Source organism: Branchiostoma belcheri, unplaced genomic scaffold (assembly GCF_001625305.1).
Source record: "Branchiostoma belcheri isolate BF01 breed outbred unplaced genomic scaffold, Haploidv18h27 scaffold3, whole genome shotgun sequence".
Lineage (NCBI taxonomy): Eukaryota > Metazoa > Chordata > Leptocardii > Amphioxiformes > Branchiostomatidae > Branchiostoma > Branchiostoma belcheri.
Genome location: NW_017803909.1, coordinates 755,928 through 775,138, shown reverse-complemented (window position 1 = coordinate 775,138; position 19,211 = coordinate 755,928). Strand labels below are relative to the sequence as shown.

Here is a 19,211-nt window from a genome sequence, read left to right as displayed (position 1 = left end):
TTTGACACAGCTTGACAAACATCATCATGGCGGAAAGATAGCACATGCCATCATCTTCACCATCTTTGTTCAACTTTCCCTGTCGACTGACGGAACGTTTGACAACGGGGTTTGTCCTGTGGGTGAACAAAGTCATGGCTGAAGCAGGGAGACCGCTGCAGGAGGAGGTCGTGAACATTGGCAGGCTGAGGGAGGCACAAGACGAGGTGACACAATTTCGTTCTTAAAACTCTTCACACGCACAAACGCACTTTATCGTCATGGTGCTTTACCCCCCGGCTAGGCGAAAAACGGGGGCGAGCTGCCCGCCTTCAACCTTAACATGTGTACTAGACCCAGACTGTTAGCTTTGTAGAACAATGACTCACCGGCTATTGTTAGTAGAACGTTCATGTAACCCCACTTTCATGCAAATCACACACGTCTATAAGCATACCGGCACCAGTGAGCTCTTTGTCACGTTTTGAAACTGCAAAGGTCAAGGATTTTAACATCAACAGCAAATATAGCATAATGCAATCTCTGGAGTGATCTTCGGCGACCGGTGCAAAGCCGCTGACGACCCCCTGATCATTTGTCAAGATGTAGTTACCGACGAATGCCGTGAATGCTTTGTATGCACCCCACCTCGTGTTGTTACTATTAATGATTACGTGCTACAGATGTAACAAGTGGTGCGGTTGGCTGATGCTAGGTTGTGCAGGGTCAGCCATCGTGCAGTAGTAAAATAGAGATGTATTGGCAGAACCATTGATCTGGAACTTTTTAAGATCAAGTGCCCTTATTTATGTAACGTAACCTGAAGAGAATGTTTTACTGTAGGTATTTTCATTATCTTTATGATCATGATGGTAAAATCATATAAATCATATTTCTTAAAATGGTATACAGTATATGCAAATCTTAAGGAAATATATTATTTGTCCTTTCAATTATTTCTATTCTTACATTGCAGGCAATAGAGGCATGCAAGACAAAGATCAAGCAATGGTATGTTGGTTTTGTTAGATTATCAGGAGAGAAAATAGCAACCATCTTTAAATGTTGTTGGCCTTTATATCATATGGGGACATGCCCTTTTCCCTACTTGGCACAATCAGACTGTTCCAAATTACAGTGTACAGTGCAATGGTTGGTTCATACCCCCATGTAGACTAACCCTAGCCGTGGACGACTCTGTAACCCTTTTTGCATGCAAAAAGGGTTACAGAGTCATCCACGGCTAGACTAACCCCTTCTATTGATCAATCCGGAAATAAAGTACATTCAAACAGTTAGAAACTATGCTTGTAACATGCAATGGCACTGTCAAGTGCTGATACTTGTTGATGAGGAGTTCAATAGACAGTGCTTTCGCAAATGTACAAATGTTGTATATATCTTGCTAGGTGAAAATTACAAACTTAACACTGATTTAATTTTTCTATGATTCTGCCTTCTTCTATGTAATTCATACAATTTGTCATCAGTTTCTTGTAAACTCATTTGTTATTGCTTTAAATCTAGTACAATTACACAAAATGCCCTGTAAGTGTAATGGTGTTTCTTTTTGCAGGAAACAGTTCAAGTCTGATTACAATGCTGTACAGGACAGATTAAGAACTCTACCTGATAGGATTTCATACGACATAATGGTAGGTACTTCTTAAGTATAACCTCTTGAGCCAGGTATAGCATGTATTGACGTATGGCAATTGTTTAAAATTGCTGTTATCTCCAGTTGCATTATGGCATTTTGGCACTTGATACTGATTAAGGGTGTCTGAGACCTGACCATGTACTAGTACTGTAATTCCTGATTTTTTTTGGCACTGTGTGATTTACACCATTATCAAATTATTTGCCAACTTTCTTTTTCTGCACCTGATGCCACCGTGAACATATAGTTCTGTGAACACCTCCATTTTTCTCAGACCACAAGCTTTTGCCCGTGAACATAAAGTGAATTACACTATTTGGTTGACACTCCTAGGTTCCCTATGGCTCCCTGGCCTTCATGCCAGGACATCTTGTCCACACCAATGAAGTCCTGGTCCTCCTGGGAGATAACTGGTTTGTGGAGCGGTCAGCCAAGCAGGCGTGTGAGATCATAGACAGGAGGAGAAAACGTGAGCCTGACTTCCCATTGTTTCTGTTCTGTAGTTTTGTCACGTTGGGAAAAACATTTGTCAGGTTTGTAATACCATTAGATAGCTACTGTTGCCAAGTAATAACCACTGATGGTGATCACTAATCCAATTTACCTGTACTTGGTGGCAGCAAGTTTCACTCTACGATTGTTCTAGGAAAAAAAATTAGTCCTTGGTTGAAAAGTCTGGCACTTGAAAGCATTACTATTTCTTATTGTTTTTTTTTTGAGCTGGTATCATTTACACCCATCAGTTGATTACTGTAGTCATTTTGTACAATTATGCATAGTCTGTAAATTTTTTTCTGTCATCCAGTGACATTGATGTAGGTTTGTTTTCATTTCCTTGACACTAGCACCCCTTCTGTTCATATAGAATCTTGCAGCTTGGTTGTGTCCCCTTTCCAGTTTGTCTTTGTCTGTCTTTGTATATGGATCCAATACTGTCGTGGCATATTCTAGGTTTGGTCAATTTAGCCTATTGTGTTACGGTATTTTGTAAATTATGCCTCCAGATTGACATATTTTCTACCTATAGGAATTGACAACACATTGAAGGATCTTAAAAAGGAACTGGGGTTGCTGGAGTCTAGAGTGGGATATACAGAAGAACTACAGGATGCAGCAAAGGCTTCTATTGTTGTAAGATACCATTAACTTAAGGGATATAGGGATGGGTCATGAAGGAAGTATGTAAAATTTTCAGAATCATTTTCATTGCATTATGTACCTTGCACATGATGTAAATGACCTTTGGTCTAGTTGCACAATAGAAATGAATATTGATTGCAACTTTCTACTTTATTGCAAAAACATATACATGTACCGTATTGACATTTTGCCATTATATTAACATGAGACAGATGAGTTTGGGATGAATATTATTTGCATGACGCACTCGTAATCTTGTGATTATCACAGGGTCAAGGTGAAGTTATGGAAATCAGAGAGGAGTATGTGCCAGAGAGGGATGACAAACCCACAAGTAAGTGAAAAATTAATTTTCTAAAATGTACAGTGGTGTAGAAAACATACAGTGGTTGTGATGTGTAAATTGTTATGGGTTCACCACATTGCTTTTTCTGATGTTTCTTCTTCTCCTCCTCCTTCTTCTCCTGCCATTTTTTAAATGGATTCAGCTTCTTCATTTTAGGGCCCAAGGTCCTGAAATTTGGTATGGAGGTACAGTGGGCAAATACCCCTAGGCGTTTTTTAAATTATTGTGATACAGGCTTTTAGAATGGTTTTATTTGAGTTTTTTGGCTGTGTTATAGCAAATGTATTACTGTGTTAGTGTGCCTTGTTTACCACGGTTTGGGCATGAGTCATCACAATGGAATGCAGGGCATCAACCAATAGGCATGCAGCTTTCCTCTATACTTCTTGCTGATTGGCTGTTGGGATTTAACTTGATTAACACCTGCACAGAAGCATTTCCATACTGACAGTATGTCTGTATTCAAGTGTTTTGGTAGGTATTTCAAGCTTTCCTGCTCCAGCATTGGAATGCCGGGCATGGACGTTTTTTTTTTATTTTGAAAATCAACAGTTTGCATTATGCAATTAAAAATCCTAACCAATAAAGTAGGGAATAGCTATCCAACTGTTGTTTTAGTTGTATTTTACTTCATATTATAGTTATATCAATGTAAATCATTGTTTTCCCTTGTGTTTCCCATTCTTTCCCTGCCATGTCGTAAAATGTGGTGAACCCATCGCTGTATTTGCTCCAAAGCAAACATTGGCCTTTCTAGTTTTAAATCCTAGTTTGGCACTGACTATTAGTATGTGATGTCAACATTACAATATTGTGGAAATACTTACTTTGTCATTGAGATGGGCAGGAGAGAGGGTCATCACATTAACTATTGAATTGTGATTGTGCATATAATTCATTTAAGTGAAATTTGCAGTGTTGTCTGTCTGACCCTTCTCCTTAATCTTTTAGAAATAGTCAACATGTATGTTTTGGTCAGCTGTCCATGTGCTTGGGTGATTTACACATAAACTACGGTAAAGAGTTGGGTGGTGTTTGAACAGAGTAAACATACCAAAGGTTTTATAGCAGGGAATATGTAAACAAGAACACTTATGTTTATCTGACCCAAATCCTCCAATGCCAATCATAGCTACAGTCCTCAATGCTTTGAGTAAGATGGTGAAAATGAATAGCCAGGTTACCAAACCTAGTTTAGCTCCCCAGACTTGGAAGCTAAAATAGATTTGGTAATCAGGCTAGAAAATGAATTGCTTTTTGGTTTGATATTTCTTGAGTAGTTGTGCCTGAGTAACATGAAGCATGAGTCACATTGAATGAATCTTTCCCACAGAGAGAATCAGTCGTGTGAAAAAGCCATCAGATCGGGTGGTGAAACGACCAGCGGTTAAAAAGGAGCTAACAGAAGATGATATACCCGTTAGTTTGCTGTCCCAGCAGAAGCCAATACAAACAGAAGAGGCCATTTGGGCCCGACTGGACACACTGGAGAGGCTGGAGGAAGAAGAAGATGAGATGAACAGGCAAGAAGTTGTTTCAATTCTTGGGTAATCTTCATTGTTGTTGGTATCAGGGTAGAGATAGGTTCTTTGGGTGAGTACAAGAATGTGAAGTTACCAATACAGGTGCAATTGACAGTGACTGCTGATCACAGTTAATAATGCCTCCTGGCAGATGATGATTACTGAACATTGGATGATTACTAATGGCAGAAATTATCATCAGCACTGTTTGTTGCAAAGTTTCTGTTTAATTTTGATTTATAATATTGGTATATGTAGATGTACCAGTAGTAGAGGTATATGCTGGATGAGCAGTGACATGTGCACGTCACGTATGGAGGTTTCTTCTTACCTTCTACAATATGCAAGCATGTCAAGATTGAAGGTCTATTTGCTCGGTCCTTACACTGCTTTTGTCCCTCACCCTGCCTGTCCAGGCTGTGGTCTAGTGAGGAGGGTGAGGAGGATGAGGAGGGGTACCAGGAGGATGACGAAGATGACGGGGAGGATGACAGTGACATCAACTTCACCGACGATGACATCGCAGCCCAGATTAGGAAAGCAGAAATGAGCAGAAGATTTGAGTACGACAGCGCACATCGGTCCGCTGAGTCGGATGCCCTTCAGGAGAAGAAGAAGTCAGTCCGCTGGAAGGACCAGCAGAATTCTGAGACAACTGAAAGCACTGAAGAAGGACATAGGACTTCTGAGATAAAGCCACATGACGGGAAAACAGTGGCTAACATCCCGTACCCTAAGCATGTCCCCTCCTATGAGTATGACGAAGACAGCGATGTGTCCTCTCCAGCCAGGATTGTGTTCCACCACACTCCCCTACCCATAACAGAGGACGTACGTACACAGCCACTCTTTTGTACCATTTTCGAACCGTGTTGTTCTTTTTCAGCACATTTCTTTGAGGCTATATGAAAATATCTTGAGGATTTCATGAGTAGCAATGATATCATTTCTTTGAAAAGGAATTCTTCATGCATTTCCTTTGTCAATGATTTTGTCTTAGTCAATTTTGTTTAGGCCCCCACAACCGTTGTGCCATAATTTCAATTTTTTCTATCTCAGGACCAGGTGAATGAGAGAAATGTTCCATCACCAGGGACTGTAACCAGCCCTGCCGACATCTACAACCTGTACTGCCAGCCAGAGTCACCGTCTCTACACACCTTACCTGAAGGCCAGGTCAACTCTGTGCCAAAAGTCCCAGCAGTCGAGGACAAGCCTACCTCAGGCATCAAACCCAAGTCTATCCTGAAGAAAACCTCTTCCAGAGAGGAAGTAGTAGAGGTGGTGCAGAATAACGTAAATCGTGAGGAGGCAGAGCCACAGAAACCACCTCCTCTACCAGCTCCGAAGTCGGTAAGTATACAATATTGGAAATGTACAATACATGAATCACATAGTTACATTTGTCCAAAATGTCACACAGACCTCTAGCACTCATTGTAAAGCAAGGGGAAGTCAAGGTGAATTGCTCCTTTTGTCATCATCTTTACAGGATCTTTTTTCACTGTAGACTTTTATTACGCATTGTACCCTACTTCATTAGATTTTTTTTTAGTAACAAAATGATGCTCACTCTTTGTTTATTACCCCAGGCCTTTTCTGGAGAGGTTTTGGAAAAAGATGCTCATCCCACCGTGAACTCAAACGTTACACCAGAACTTCCCCCCAAGAAGGTATCCAGGTTCAAGGCTGCTCGTCAAAAGCACAGATGATGTCATTGTTAATGTCATTAAAGCTTAGCTAGTATATGTGATTGTGTTCAAGGCTCTGTATCATGCAAAACATGATGATGTGATTGTTTATCTGCTGTGGCAAAATCAAGACACCTGAGAAGATTGAATGGGGATTGTGATCAAGCTTAGTGTATTTTTCCATTGGAACCTCCTATTTTGTACATTCAGTATTTTGCTGAAAGCCTATTGTGACCTCCGTGAAAAGAAAAATGGACTCCTTTTATGCCAGTATTTGTGCTTTGAGCCCCCGATGTGCCTTCTCCCTTTGTCCTTGGATCTTAGTTTTGAAAGAACACCCAAAGGAAAATGTCTGGAATCTGTTAAAAAAAATTTAAAAAAAAATTATTAAAACAGCAGTTAGAGTTGAGTTAGTGTTAGCACTTCTCACTTGACTCAAACAGTAAGAGATCATATTTTATTGATATTCATGAACATGGGTACATGGACCAGTTGTATGATTATGGCAACTTCAACACAAATCTTCCAAGTGAAAATATTAATTGATGGCCTTGGAAATGTTGCATTTTTGCATATCAATGTGATAAACATATTTATTCCCACAAATGCCACTATACTGCACTTACAAGATCTTTATCAAATGAAGGAAATGCAAAGAAACAATTATTTCCAACTTGGGAAAATGAAGAGTCAATGTAATTCTAATGGTGAATTGTCCAATAGTATGTAATTCTACATGAACTGCATTGAGAATTTCCTTATTATGCCATGCAACAGCAACTCTGATGCCTTTTTTCCTTACATACACATCCTGCAGTGTATAGTGCCATTTAGATAGTGTGTGCAGTTGTAGGTTGTACCTGAGGTACATGTAATTGCGAGGTCTAGTGTTATGCTAGTGTGTAAGTATGGCGAAAATATGGAAAAATGGATGGGATGCTGGGAGGAGGGTAAAGTCTGGCTAGTAGCTACACATCATGCCTCCATTGTTGTCATTCAATAAGAATTAAGACACTTGGTCATTTCATAGGTTAAACTTTCTTTGTAACCTACATGTATCTCGTCTTTAAGAACTGTTGATGCAAAAACAGTATCAATTTTGCCAGGCCTTAATGACTGGTGAAACTTTTGATATGCAAACAGGTGAACAAATTGGCAACCTTGGCCTAGATTCCAGTTGGCAAATAATACTTGAAAAACACTGGGGTGGTGAAAATGACAACTATGTGTACCCATTTTCTTGACACATCACAATGTCTGTATAACGGGCACAAAATACTAGTACCTTTGGTCAATCACCTGTTAGTCAAGTGTAGCTACAGGAATGTTAGTAATATTATGTTGTATTTACCGGGACTGTTTTGGGTGCTGTGTATGAGATTGCTGTGTGCTGTTTGTAACAAAAAAAAAAGGTGTTAAAACTGGATCTCCTCCATTACCCAAGAAAATTTTTGTTCAGATAAATTGTACTGGTCAGAATGCTTACATAGTTCTTCTCATTTTTGTACATATAGGATTTTCCCAATGATTTGCTGTAAATACATATCCTAATGCTTCCCTCCATACACTGATCTGAACTTACAGCTGTATGTATCTAAGCACCAAGTTCCAATTGTTTTTCTAATACAAAATTATGAATTTACTGTCAGATGTTTATTCCTTTTGTTAAGTATTTTCAGTCTACCCCCGGAAAACATAGCCATTCGCATTTGTGGGGTAATGCATGAATGCTGAGCATCAACATTATGCTGTGTAATGTTTTAGAATAAGTATTTCAGTTACATAGTGTGTCAAGTCTTGAAGACTATCCTTGTGTATGAAAAAGATAGATGTTTGTATTGGTCCCTATATCCGAGAATTTCTCAAGTTGACATGGAAAGATAGAATGCCACATTCATGCTGGCCATCATTGTATGTGTGTGCAGATTTGTCTTTTCAATAAAAAAAAAACACTTAAATTTTCTGTATTTGCTTCTTTTATTTGTGAAGTGCAATTGATAAGATATATTTCACATTGCAAAAGAATTGGCAATCATTGACACATGATGAAAATTGCTACATCATATGGTTATGTCATAAAAATTCACACAAAGGGTATTGATGCCATGGTTCCAAATATAAATACATTTACAGTCTAAAAATGTTTCAACCGATGGCTTCTGGTGAAGTCAAAATACCAAAGTGGCAACAGGTATGGCACCTAAATCTAAATTCTCATTCTCTGCATCTTCAAAAACAACTTGCAGCACTGTAAAACCTCTGAACAAGGTGTTGACTCCACCACAATCTCACTTGTTACCTTTCTTTGTATTACCCAGAGGTACAGAATACGGCATTGTTCTCACACTTTTCTTTGTATTCTGGAGTGGACTAAAACACACTGCAACCATCTGATTACAGTATAATAAAAACAAATATACAAAATTCATTAGAAACTAAAAGTTTGGCTTACAATACCTAGCCAAATGTGTGACTGAAAAATAAAATCACCCTGAGATATGTACTGGTTTCCACCTGAGATGTGACATATCTACACATCATATGGTTGCATCAAGTGGCTAATTATATCTCTATTGTTAGGGTGGAATATTTTCTGCATTAGAATTTGTTGGAATTCTTTCCTACCATTTCATTACAAATTTGAATACCCCTTTGGTCCGTAGTGTTTTTCCTAAATGAGCACAATGTCATGAAACCTGACAAAGTTTTCCTCAACTTGACTCAAAGCAGATATTTTAAGCCAACCCTACCTTCCCAAAATTTGCACAAGACTGGGTTGTAAAGCACACTTTTCAATACCACACTCACAACTAAAATTGACCCATATCTTTATGGGTGCATTGTGTCCTATGCAGTCTATTTTGACAGCAAAACAACTACAAAAGACACTAATTTTTTCCGGCACTTGCATAAGCAAACAAGCATATAAGCACTTGGAATTTATCATTTTGTCACCTAATATCTAATGATACTGGCTGCACATACCCGTGGACATTGCAAGCGTGATATTGCTTGGTCTTAACTGGGTACTGAAAATATCTACAAAAAGAAAATGATTATAGGCAGTGATAAGCGAAGCATAGCAGCTTTTGGAGCAAGCTAAAATAACAAACACTGTAAAGACATTTCATAGGGTGAAGTTTCAAATCAATGGCAGGCAAAGTAAACCTTTTTGATACGAGCTTACTTCCTTTTCAATAAAAAATGTCACAAGCTCCAAAGCAAGGGGCAACACAAGGATGTGGAACTCAACACTGTTCTATCCTCCTTCACTCTCAAAATTTGGAAACTGTACATAAGATAGATATAGCTGCCTTGTTCCAGTCAGACACAGAGACTGGTATATTGTAAGATTGTGGACACCATATGTTGTGAACAGTACCACCTCCTCAAGTGGTGGTGTGTTGTTTCTTGTTGCTCTGAGGAGGGGTGATCATCCCAGGGATGGACAGGGGGCTGGCACGCGACAGGGCTGACATCTCCGCCTGTCTGGCCTGGGCTTTCTCCTAGTACAGAAAGAAAACAGTGGAATAGTTTTAACATTTGGAAGATTTTAAAGCAAAATTTGTCATTGTACAATATTCCTCAATCAGTGACTATTTTGGAAAGGTAAGAATGACATGCCTCCAAATTTTTAATGTCTAATGTACTTCTTGATCACAGTTGTGAGAGTTACTGGTAACTTATGATCGCAAATTTTGAACAGATATGATAGACAGAAGGTGTGCACTGGATTTAGCTCACCAGCATGGCAAGATCACAGGTGTGGTTTTGGATGTTGTGTGCAGATTCTGGACTGATCTGGCTGTACATCTTGAGTGGGACGTATCCTGCTTCTCTCCTGGTGATGGCGTATGGTGTCATCCACTGCACACAGGGGGCCACTTCTTCCCATGAAAAACCTGCAGCAGGAAAACAGCTTCGTTGTTAAGGATAGACCCATAAATTTGAGTGAAATCCCCAAAGAGTTTACTTATCGCAAAGCTGAAGTTCAAACCTTTTGACTGGTGACAGAGATATTGGAAAATATGTTAAAGAACACCACCATTAAGGATGGTATTATACTGCAATGCTTAGTATGTGTCTAGAGTGCTGGTTTTACATCCTTCAGTGTTACATGGGATGTTTACACTACAGGTGAGAGCCTGTTTGTTTACCTGAGACTCTGAGGCAGATGTCCCTACAACTGTTGTGATAGAGAGCAGCAGTGGCAATGGCAGCGTAGGAGAACTGCAGGGAGCTGATGTCCAACATACACAGGTCCACCAGCTACAGGAACAACACAGGCTTAGTTAACAGAACAACAGATCTGAACACAAACAAACATGTGTTTCAAGTATAGTATGTAGAAACGTGTCTTTCTTACTTGTAGCTGCTACTCTACTAAAAAGTAGGCAGGACCATCTTTGCCAATGTCATCCTTTTGGTTTTTATTCTCCGCAGAAAGCCTCTAAAGCTGGTGTATTATGACAAAGTGAAGCCACACAGACAAAGACTTTGTATGGCTCCACTTTGTCATAACACATGAGATGATCTGGGGGCCATTCAATCTTACCTGGGCAACCTGTACAAAGGTGTGTCCTGAGTATTGTGGCAAGTAGAACTCTTCATAGTCTATGGCGTCCAGATTAGCGAGCTGGAGGTAGACGTTCAGCCAGGAGTTAACAGTCATCGGAGACAACTCCCAGTTCAGGGCCTGCGGAGTCAACAGAATGAAACGATCATCTCGTATTCAAATTTTAAACTATTAAAACTTGGGTGAGAGAATCATTACTAAGACGATGAAGTACTGTGTACCAGTATACATGATGTTTGCATTACCTTCAGCATAACTAGTTCCATGTCCAGGATTTCTTCATCTGTACAGGCACCATCTGTCACATAGGCAAACTCTGTCACTTTGGGTGGGTATATTTCCTGTGGACAGCAGAAGTTCTCATAAGTGCCTCATACAGTTATTTCATTTACATAGGTCACAAAGATGTTTCTTGTTAAAAGATAGAGGAAAACAGAACCGGATAAAAATAGACAAAGATATTAGTTAGACTTGAAGCTCACCTGGTGCAGAAGAATCTCAACTTGGAAAGTGAGTCAAAAAGACAACAACAGGGGTATAAAGACTTAAAAGTTGGTCTGGGGGATACAAACAAAACACAGAAGAACAGTAACAATAGTAAGGATAGGTGCAGAGCAGACACAAGGAAACATGGAATGTCACAAAGTGAGGAAAGAACAGCTGGCAGTATGTTCAAAAGGTACAAGTACAAAATCACAAGATATTGGAATCATCATTTACTGCTAAATCGGCACAAGGCTTGTTGACGACGTTGCTCACAAATTGCTGTACTGCAACCAATTCCCAAAATGTGAGTTAATAGTTGCCACTTCTTACCTCTAACTTTGCTGCTATGAAGAGAGCTGTGATGCCTATATGCTGTAGTCTGTGTTTGGGCAGGTCTCTCTCTGTGGACAGGAATCTGTCGATGAAGTCCTGTGCTAAGAAGAATGTCTCCCTGTGTAATCTGTACACTTCACACACCTGCAAGGGAAGGAGAGCATTTTTGAGAATTTTAGCATCAATGCAAGTAAAATCAACAATTCATTGAGAAAACTTAACTTTCAAAATTGTCAGTTAACATTGATCTTTATACAAATTGATCTCTGTATCAATGCCCTGGATGCAGGTGAGATATTAATGTTACAAATGAAAATCTTGATCTGATGTTGAGATCGTACCTCTATTAACCAGTCTAACAAGATGGCCCTCATGCGTGGTGCCAGTCCTGGGTGTCTGTTCAGGTAGTTGTGATCTCTGTTGTAGTGTGCCTCCTTCTCTAACATGGGCGACCACAGCTCTCTGGAGCTGGCCCAGTTCAGGTCAGGTAAAGGTGATAGTCTACTTTCGCTTAGGAGATTCCTGATCTGGAAGTGTGAACCTGGAACAAGAAGTATCATGGTTAGGGTTGGCATACATTTTGTACAAGAGAAGGTTGTGGTAATTCTTTTCAACTGGGTATACTGCTGTCTGTCTATTGTTAACAAGTTTGTTGGTTTGTTATATTCACAGTCCAAACTAGTAATACCGTAATACTAAGACATGACATGGGATCACTTCAGCTGGGCACAACCATTTTACTGGGTGTTTGAAAAGATTTCTATGTATAATGCTTCCAATTGAATTAGCCAGTCTTGAGTACCAGTTATACATGAAACCTGTGTTTAAACCAAATGATCTCACTGCGCTGCTCTATTAGCGTGCTTTAATTACAAAATTACAGACCTTCAGTCCATTGAGAAGATTTATAGCCTACTATTTTTCAAAAAAAGGAACATAAAAATCCCATTTTTACACTTCTAAAAACCCCCAGGACACAGATGGAAATTCATTACATACCTGGTAATGATACCAACAAATGGAATATTCCTTTTTATCTTATTGCAGCATTTGTGAAGCTGTCTATCTAGAACTGACAGAGAATGTATTGGACGAATGGTATTCCCAGGAAACGGGAGAGATACTTTAAAGATTTTCCTGCTTCAATGACAACAGTCATTGATGAACTACATGGTGCCAGACGCAGGCTAAAATCCTCAATACACATCCATTCTACAAACTAACCTACTTCCAGACATGATTTGGACAACTTCTGTTTTCTGCTGTCATATACATGTTCACGCAACATCGGTCACGTTATAGAAAGAACCTAAGTCTTGTAGTTGGATCCCAACTTGTCAACAATTACTGACACTACACAAGGATGGTCCAAAATTGAGTATTTAGAAGAGAAGAAATACAACTCAAACCTGAGAATGTAAGACATATAACCAACACTTACCAGGGAGAAAAAGTGATTTTCGCCACTCTAAGACAGGGTCAATCATGGCAAAGCTGGGGAAAGCATTCCACCCTCCTCCGCCTGCCATGTTTGTCCCTCTCTTTGAGCATGCTCAGTTCTAAATCATCCCTAATTGATCAGCACCTCCCACAGCTTGTTTTTGTTTTCTTTACATTGAAATGCTGATGAGTTTAACACCCCCTTACAAACTAGACAATGAATATTGAGGGATAAAAATTTGCAAATTGACAAAAGATGAAGCGTCTTCTGGGTTCCTCTAAGTATTGATGTACATGAGCAGAAGTCATTGTCTGTGGACAAACGATCCTCGCTATTGTTTTATTACTGTGCAATTCATGAATATCTCAGCAGCTTCAGGTGGTTTCTGGGAAGAGTTGAAGGCTGTTGCTAGGCAGACTTTGAAATTTTCATCAATTTGATATGACAAAATAGTGGATACCAAAGAGTGAAATACCTTTGGTACCATGTATATGGCAAAAATATTAATTACCTTTACAAAAATAATGTTCCTAGGAAAATACACTGAATTTTGGCTCTTTTCAAGTTGCTAGGCACTGTTTCCAATCGCTGCTTCAGGTGCATAATCGGGCCGATACTAGTGGAGATTTTAACACGACATCTCAGTTATTATATTACAGGTCGTGATCTGTTCCTTCCTGAGTGAGAGGACCGTTTGATACTCACCTACTTCAAAGTCTGCACTCAACTCTTCTGAGTCTGTGGCGACAATGAAACTACTGCCTACATGTGAACCCTGAGAGATGGGGACCCAACGATTCTGGAAAACAAAACAGAACACCTCGTGAGAAAAGTGTTGTAACAAAAATACCAAGATGCTTACATGTAAAACATTGACAACTGAAGTTGATTGTGTCTTGGACTTATTACTGCTGTGGGTTCATAAACTCATTAGAGGTTTCTTACCTCCTAATTTGGCACCAGTAATCAAAGTGCAATCTAATATACTTACTCACTACTAGTAAACACCAAAGTACTAGTAACTTGTGAAGTACAAAATGTAGTTATGTATCAGCTATGAATTGTGTAACACTGAGTTTGACAAAAGTACAGACAATACATGTTTAGTCCAGTCATTTCAAAACATTGCAATGAGACTGGAAAATTCCATCTGTACTGTTGTCTGTCAGGCTAGAAATGGTCCGCTAAAAATACAGTAATTATCACCTGGCCATTGTTAGCATGTGAAAAATTCTGCACAATACACAGGTGTTACAAACTCAGGAGTTTCAAGGGCAACATAAAAAGTATTCACAGACAACATTCCTTTGTTATGTGAGCATCTATAAGGCTCCTATTTTGCGTAGCCTACAATGCTTTTGATTATCTAGGGGCAATTTAGGGTGATTTTTTTTGTTGCAACAAGGGTATAATAAATTTAAGTGTAGCTGTCTTCTTCACATAGAAGTGAAATTTGTCTTCTACCTTTGCAGGCTATATTGTATGGTTTCATTAAATCAATACACTTGCCAGCATTGGGCATGTTGGGAATAGACTGGCATCTGTCCTATGATTCCTTGATTGAGCGGGTGAGAAATGCAAAGTCTGGTGTCTTGCAGTTTGTCCTTGATTTTCAGGGTTCTCGGTTTCATTTTGGAGGCGTGCAGCATGGGAAAGGTGCAAATTTGACAGGATGTGGACCGCATGAGGTCTATTGTTCCCCTGCATGCAAAGTGTACCCCCACAGTTTGCCCCCTATCTTAACTCAGAGTAAACAATTGCTTCTGCTAGCCTTACAAAAAACTGGCCGTGCACAGGGGGCAAACAAAAGCAAAGCCCAACTAAAGGGAAAATTGGGACACAGTGACTCCTCTGAAAGGATGAAGCAGTGGCAGTAAGGCAAGGGTCAGACCACACTGCTGGACCAATTGGTTACAACAACTCAGCGCAATTTGTTGCAAACATTCACCTAACAAGATTAGCATGGTCTTCTTGAACTGACCTTGATGCACATCCTTGTCTGAATGTCCCTTGTCACAAATAGAGCCCCCTATACACTCAAAATATGTACCTAAGGATAATTACCTTCAATTTTATACCGGTAATTTCTTATTTCACAACATTTTTTTGTTTAATAACTTTAGACTTGGTACAGAAAATGAAGCTTTGCTTCTTTACCGAAAGGTTACAGGGTATACAACGAGCAATAGCGGCATAGATTACTGACTTACACAGTGTAAAAGGAGCATTTTATATATGCTGATACATATATCTATGTAAGACAAGGGCTTGACTCAAGCATTAGAAGGTTACATAGCAAAGGGTAACTTGTCTTCTCATCAGCAAACTCAGGTGTCAGCTGTCTTGCTGCAGTATTCAGAGTCTGATTGCGTACTGATTTCTTATCATGACCTGTCAAAATAACAAATCTTTTAGCAGCGGCCAGAGACAATGATGTTTAAAGACATAGCAAGTCTTTAAGAAATTTTTGATAAATTGGACCAAAGTCCAGTGAGGGAAAATTCAGGCTCCTGAGACCAAAATAATGGCCATTTGGTAATATGATATGTAACATTAGCAGTGCTGCTTCCATGCATGATGCCAAATTTTCTGGTCTTCCCATGCAAAGTGAGTCAGGTACTTCACAAGTGCCTGCTAATCTGGGTCTTCTATTACTATTAGTGCACACTGCAGAAGTTTATCACCTCATTTCAGGCAGTGTTGTATGTGCTGATGGGGCACAGCATTTTTCCTCACACCTAAATTGAATAACAACACCAAAGTTTGTACTGTGCCCTTTCATCTGAAGGTACTGTGAAAGAAAATTCCCCTGGCAACAGGGCTGGTCACCCTCAGCCATCAACATCATAAATTTTCTCATTCAGCATCATTTACATGATTTAGGAGTTGGTGACCACAGGATGACCAGAGAGACCTGGGTCAAACTTCCTACAGTGGTCTGCTAAGTACAATAAGGCTATTAACACAGCAATTTTATATCCTCTTATTGTGTTTCTAAGGGTGACAGCATGAAAAGCATGATATATGACTAGCTTGGGTCTAAGTAACTTGAGAACAAACTTACACAAGACAACTACAAGCTCTGCACCTTGCCCACAACACAACCAGTGGGAAGATAAAATCTTGTATTTAAGAAAGTAACATTTTTGAGGACGGATGCTAATTAGAAGATGCAGTTCTCGACTTTGTGTCCGGGTTTTGGGGAGCACTTCACCTGCTACGTCTTGCACGCCTACAATGGGAGGTGGGGTCACCTTTACTGCACTTGTTCTGACTGAGCAAGGATAGGACACTGAATCGTTCTACTATTAAAGACTGTGGCTAACTAAAAACAGAAAATCTCGGAGAAGTTGAGTATTAGACACATGTCATTGAAAAGCAATGTTGAAACTCGAATCGGTGGATTGGGGCGTTATAGATCGTGACCCTATTTGTTCAGGTTATTCCGGGCTACCCGACACCCTTTCAACCCCTGTAGAACAGGGGCCTTCGGCAGGTCAGCGACACGAAGGTCCCTCAACATTTCGGCTTCAAACTAAAAATTCCACAACTGAATCAACATAACAACTACACAAATGTGTTGTTGACAGTATATTCTATCTATAGTCAAAAATCGTTCGATAATTTTGCTCAAAATCATAAAAAATTCAGGGCGTTTTTTCGCGGGAAAATTTTTTCGCGGGCGCGCGAAAGGCCAGGTAGCTGCTGAAGCGGAGGGGCAAACGTAAACATGGCGCGAAATAAACAATACCCCGATTAAGCTATAATTTTCTAAACAGTAGAATATGGCGTTTTTACCTGGATCTGGAATTGCTGTCTTCTTTTGGCCACGTCTTGGTTTCCCATGGTTTCCTGTGGGACGAATGAATTTAGCTTAGTACAAAACATTTGGGACCGAAGTGAAATGAAGATGAATGAATGGCAGTGTTGCAAATCCTTTCGTTTGGCTCGACATTTTGGCACATCAAGTTCTTACCGGCGATGCCTTTCTCTTCCTTGTGCAAAGTACGAAGGCTGGTTCTTCAGTCGTTTCAAGATTCTGCTTTCTGGCCTTTTGCCTCACACTGGAAGAGAAATAATTTGCAATGATTTTTGGAATCCATCTTGAGACTTGAAACAAAATCCAAATTGCATTAGGGTCAAAGTAGTGCTGAAATTACACCGCTGATGTAAGGATTGCTTCACCTTCTTCTTGACATTCTATCACAATCCTTCATCCACAGCTCGTTTTTTGAAGCCTGGAGATTCTGTAAGACATAAAAATGGTCAAAAAATGCCACAAAATATGTCGAACTACCGACAATCAGAAAATCTGGGTAGCGGCCATCTTTGATGACCCGGTGATAGTTCGCGCCAAATCTTTTCCCTGTCCAGTTTTCGTCAAAGTTAATCATAAAAATGGCAAGGATGCTTAGTAGAGAAGAAGTATATGTAATCTATTATTGTATATTATTTGGTAAGGATTTTGTGAGACGGATGGTCTCAAATTGAACCTGTTTTTTACCGACAAATGGGACGATCCCTACCGAACGCAGACAGCACAAAAGGTCGCTACCCTCGGTCGAGCGAGATCGACTACACTTGGAAAATCGAATTTTCGATCGTTTCCTGACGATCAGAATTTCCAAATCTCGATATTATCGCTTAGATAGAAGTCTTTGCTAGCTGATGGCAAAATCTGGAACAAAATAACCGATGTGGAGTAAAGATACACACCAATTTTCGCAGAGGTACCAACCACACAGCCGTCCCAGAGCTTCGTCGACACCAAGTCCCGCCAACACTGACAGGGCACTGCCCTGCCTCCTTGCTGATGCAGTTTCCAAACGCGAAGACGAGCAAAGTAGCATTAGCGCAGCCAGAACCAAAATAAAATTCGTATTTTTAGAAAAGAATGAATGGAAAGTGTTACTTAGAGTATGCTACAAGTTACAAATTCATGATATTTGGTAATTTGCGTTGAGACTTGCTCAAATTGAAATGGGGACTTTTGCGTTTTGCGGCGCTCAATGTCAATTTGCTCCACTTCGTGACGTCAATATATGTTTTAAAAATATGGCGCGAAATTCTCACATGGAAGCGAATGGGAGGGGCAGCCTTGTATTTTTCAATATAAAAATATACATGAGAAGCGTCGTACTAATAAACATACAAATTTCAATACTCCAATGTATAAAATGTAATATCATGTAAAAAAATTGCAGTTGTTTGCTCTCATTTGCTCAATAACTATTGAATTATTGTTTCCATATTTGAACACCCTCCCGTCACTCAAAGTGTACTAGTCCACCCGCGGGAAGGAGGGAATGTGAGAGGGAGGCATCGAAGAAAATCCAAATGTCCATTGGTCAAGACGCAGTCACATGACGGGCAAAGTTGGAGGGAGAAGAAAAATGGCAGCTGTTGGGGGTGTGTCTGTGGACTTTTAAACGCTTGTGAATCCCTCATCTCGGTGCCAGTTGTGCACAAAACGACCTGAGCCAGGCCGGGTGTGTTTTTGTCATCATCTAGACCTGGGTGGCCATGGTACAGGGGAGATGCAGCGATTCCAGAAGGTGTTTGGGCGGCTGCAGGCGGCCGCGATCGGCATGGTCCACGTCGGGGCACTACCAGGTACTAGTAAGGGGGTCAGTTGTGACAAGGGTTTTTAACATAATTTGGTTGTGGCAAGTGTAGGATATGTCAGTTAAACGTTTTTACTAGACTAGTTTGGAGATAGGAACTTGCAGTACCAGTAATCAACCCAAACTGATGTTGATTCTTACTTTCTTATTTTCTATATTTCCTCCACACTCAGGGACACCAAGGAGCAGTGCAACAGTTGGTCAGCTGATTGACAAGGCTTGTAAAGAGGCTGAGTTATACAAGAGAGCAGGATTGGTAAAAGAAATGATTGTGAAAATACAGTATACGAAATGCTATTAATCTAAATTGTGAATCAACACACATGTAATCATCAGCATATCAAGTTGTTATAACTAGATGCTGTTATAACTAGAAGTACATTTCTGACATGTATATTGTGTACATGTGTGC

General features: G+C 39.9%; 3 protein-coding genes across 4 annotated transcripts in view; 2 read left to right on the top strand and 1 right to left on the bottom strand.

Moving 5' to 3' along the window:
- Positions 1-5: 5 nt before the first annotated feature.
- On the top strand, positions 6-6,703 carry LOC109473514 (unconventional prefoldin RPB5 interactor-like). The gene is made up of 10 exons (XM_019773392.1): positions 6-206; positions 956-990; positions 1,556-1,634; positions 1,973-2,108; positions 2,667-2,770; positions 3,050-3,113; positions 4,459-4,648; positions 5,065-5,479; positions 5,708-6,001; positions 6,241-6,703. Exons 1-10 carry the CDS (start codon positions 45-47, stop codon positions 6,358-6,360), a joined length of 1,599 nt encoding a protein of 532 aa, XP_019628951.1. The 5' UTR covers positions 6-44; the 3' UTR covers positions 6,361-6,703.
- A 1,594-nt stretch (positions 6,704-8,297) lies between these two features.
- On the bottom strand, positions 8,298-17,979 carry LOC109473522 (G1/S-specific cyclin-E1-like). Of its 2 annotated transcripts, XM_019773398.1 has the most exons (12): positions 17,892-17,979; positions 17,361-17,422; positions 17,152-17,239; positions 16,974-17,027; positions 13,881-13,974; positions 12,076-12,275; positions 11,732-11,878; positions 11,161-11,256; positions 10,895-11,035; positions 10,497-10,608; positions 10,084-10,241; positions 8,298-9,845 (listed from the first exon to the last, which is right to left on the bottom strand). In XM_019773398.1, exons 2-12 carry the CDS (start codon positions 17,390-17,392, stop codon positions 9,729-9,731), a joined length of 1,239 nt encoding a protein of 412 aa, XP_019628957.1. In that variant the 5' UTR covers positions 17,393-17,422; positions 17,892-17,979; the 3' UTR covers positions 8,298-9,728. The 2 variants fall into 2 exon arrangements, with proteins under 2 accessions (XP_019628957.1, XP_019628958.1); XM_019773399.1 differs by lacking the exons at positions 13,881-13,974; positions 16,974-17,027; positions 17,152-17,239; positions 17,361-17,422; positions 17,892-17,979 and adding an exon at positions 13,176-13,279.
- Positions 17,980-18,608: 629 nt separating this feature from the next.
- Positions 18,609-19,211, top strand: part of LOC109473540 (uncharacterized protein F13E9.13, mitochondrial-like) — a 3,307-nt gene continuing 2,704 nt past the window's right edge. The window contains exons 1-2 of the mRNA XM_019773429.1: positions 18,609-18,788; positions 18,973-19,055. Coding sequence (XP_019628988.1) covers positions 18,713-18,788; positions 18,973-19,055 — 159 coding nt within the window. The 5' untranslated portion in view covers positions 18,609-18,712. The remainder of the gene's footprint in view (positions 18,789-18,972; positions 19,056-19,211) is intronic.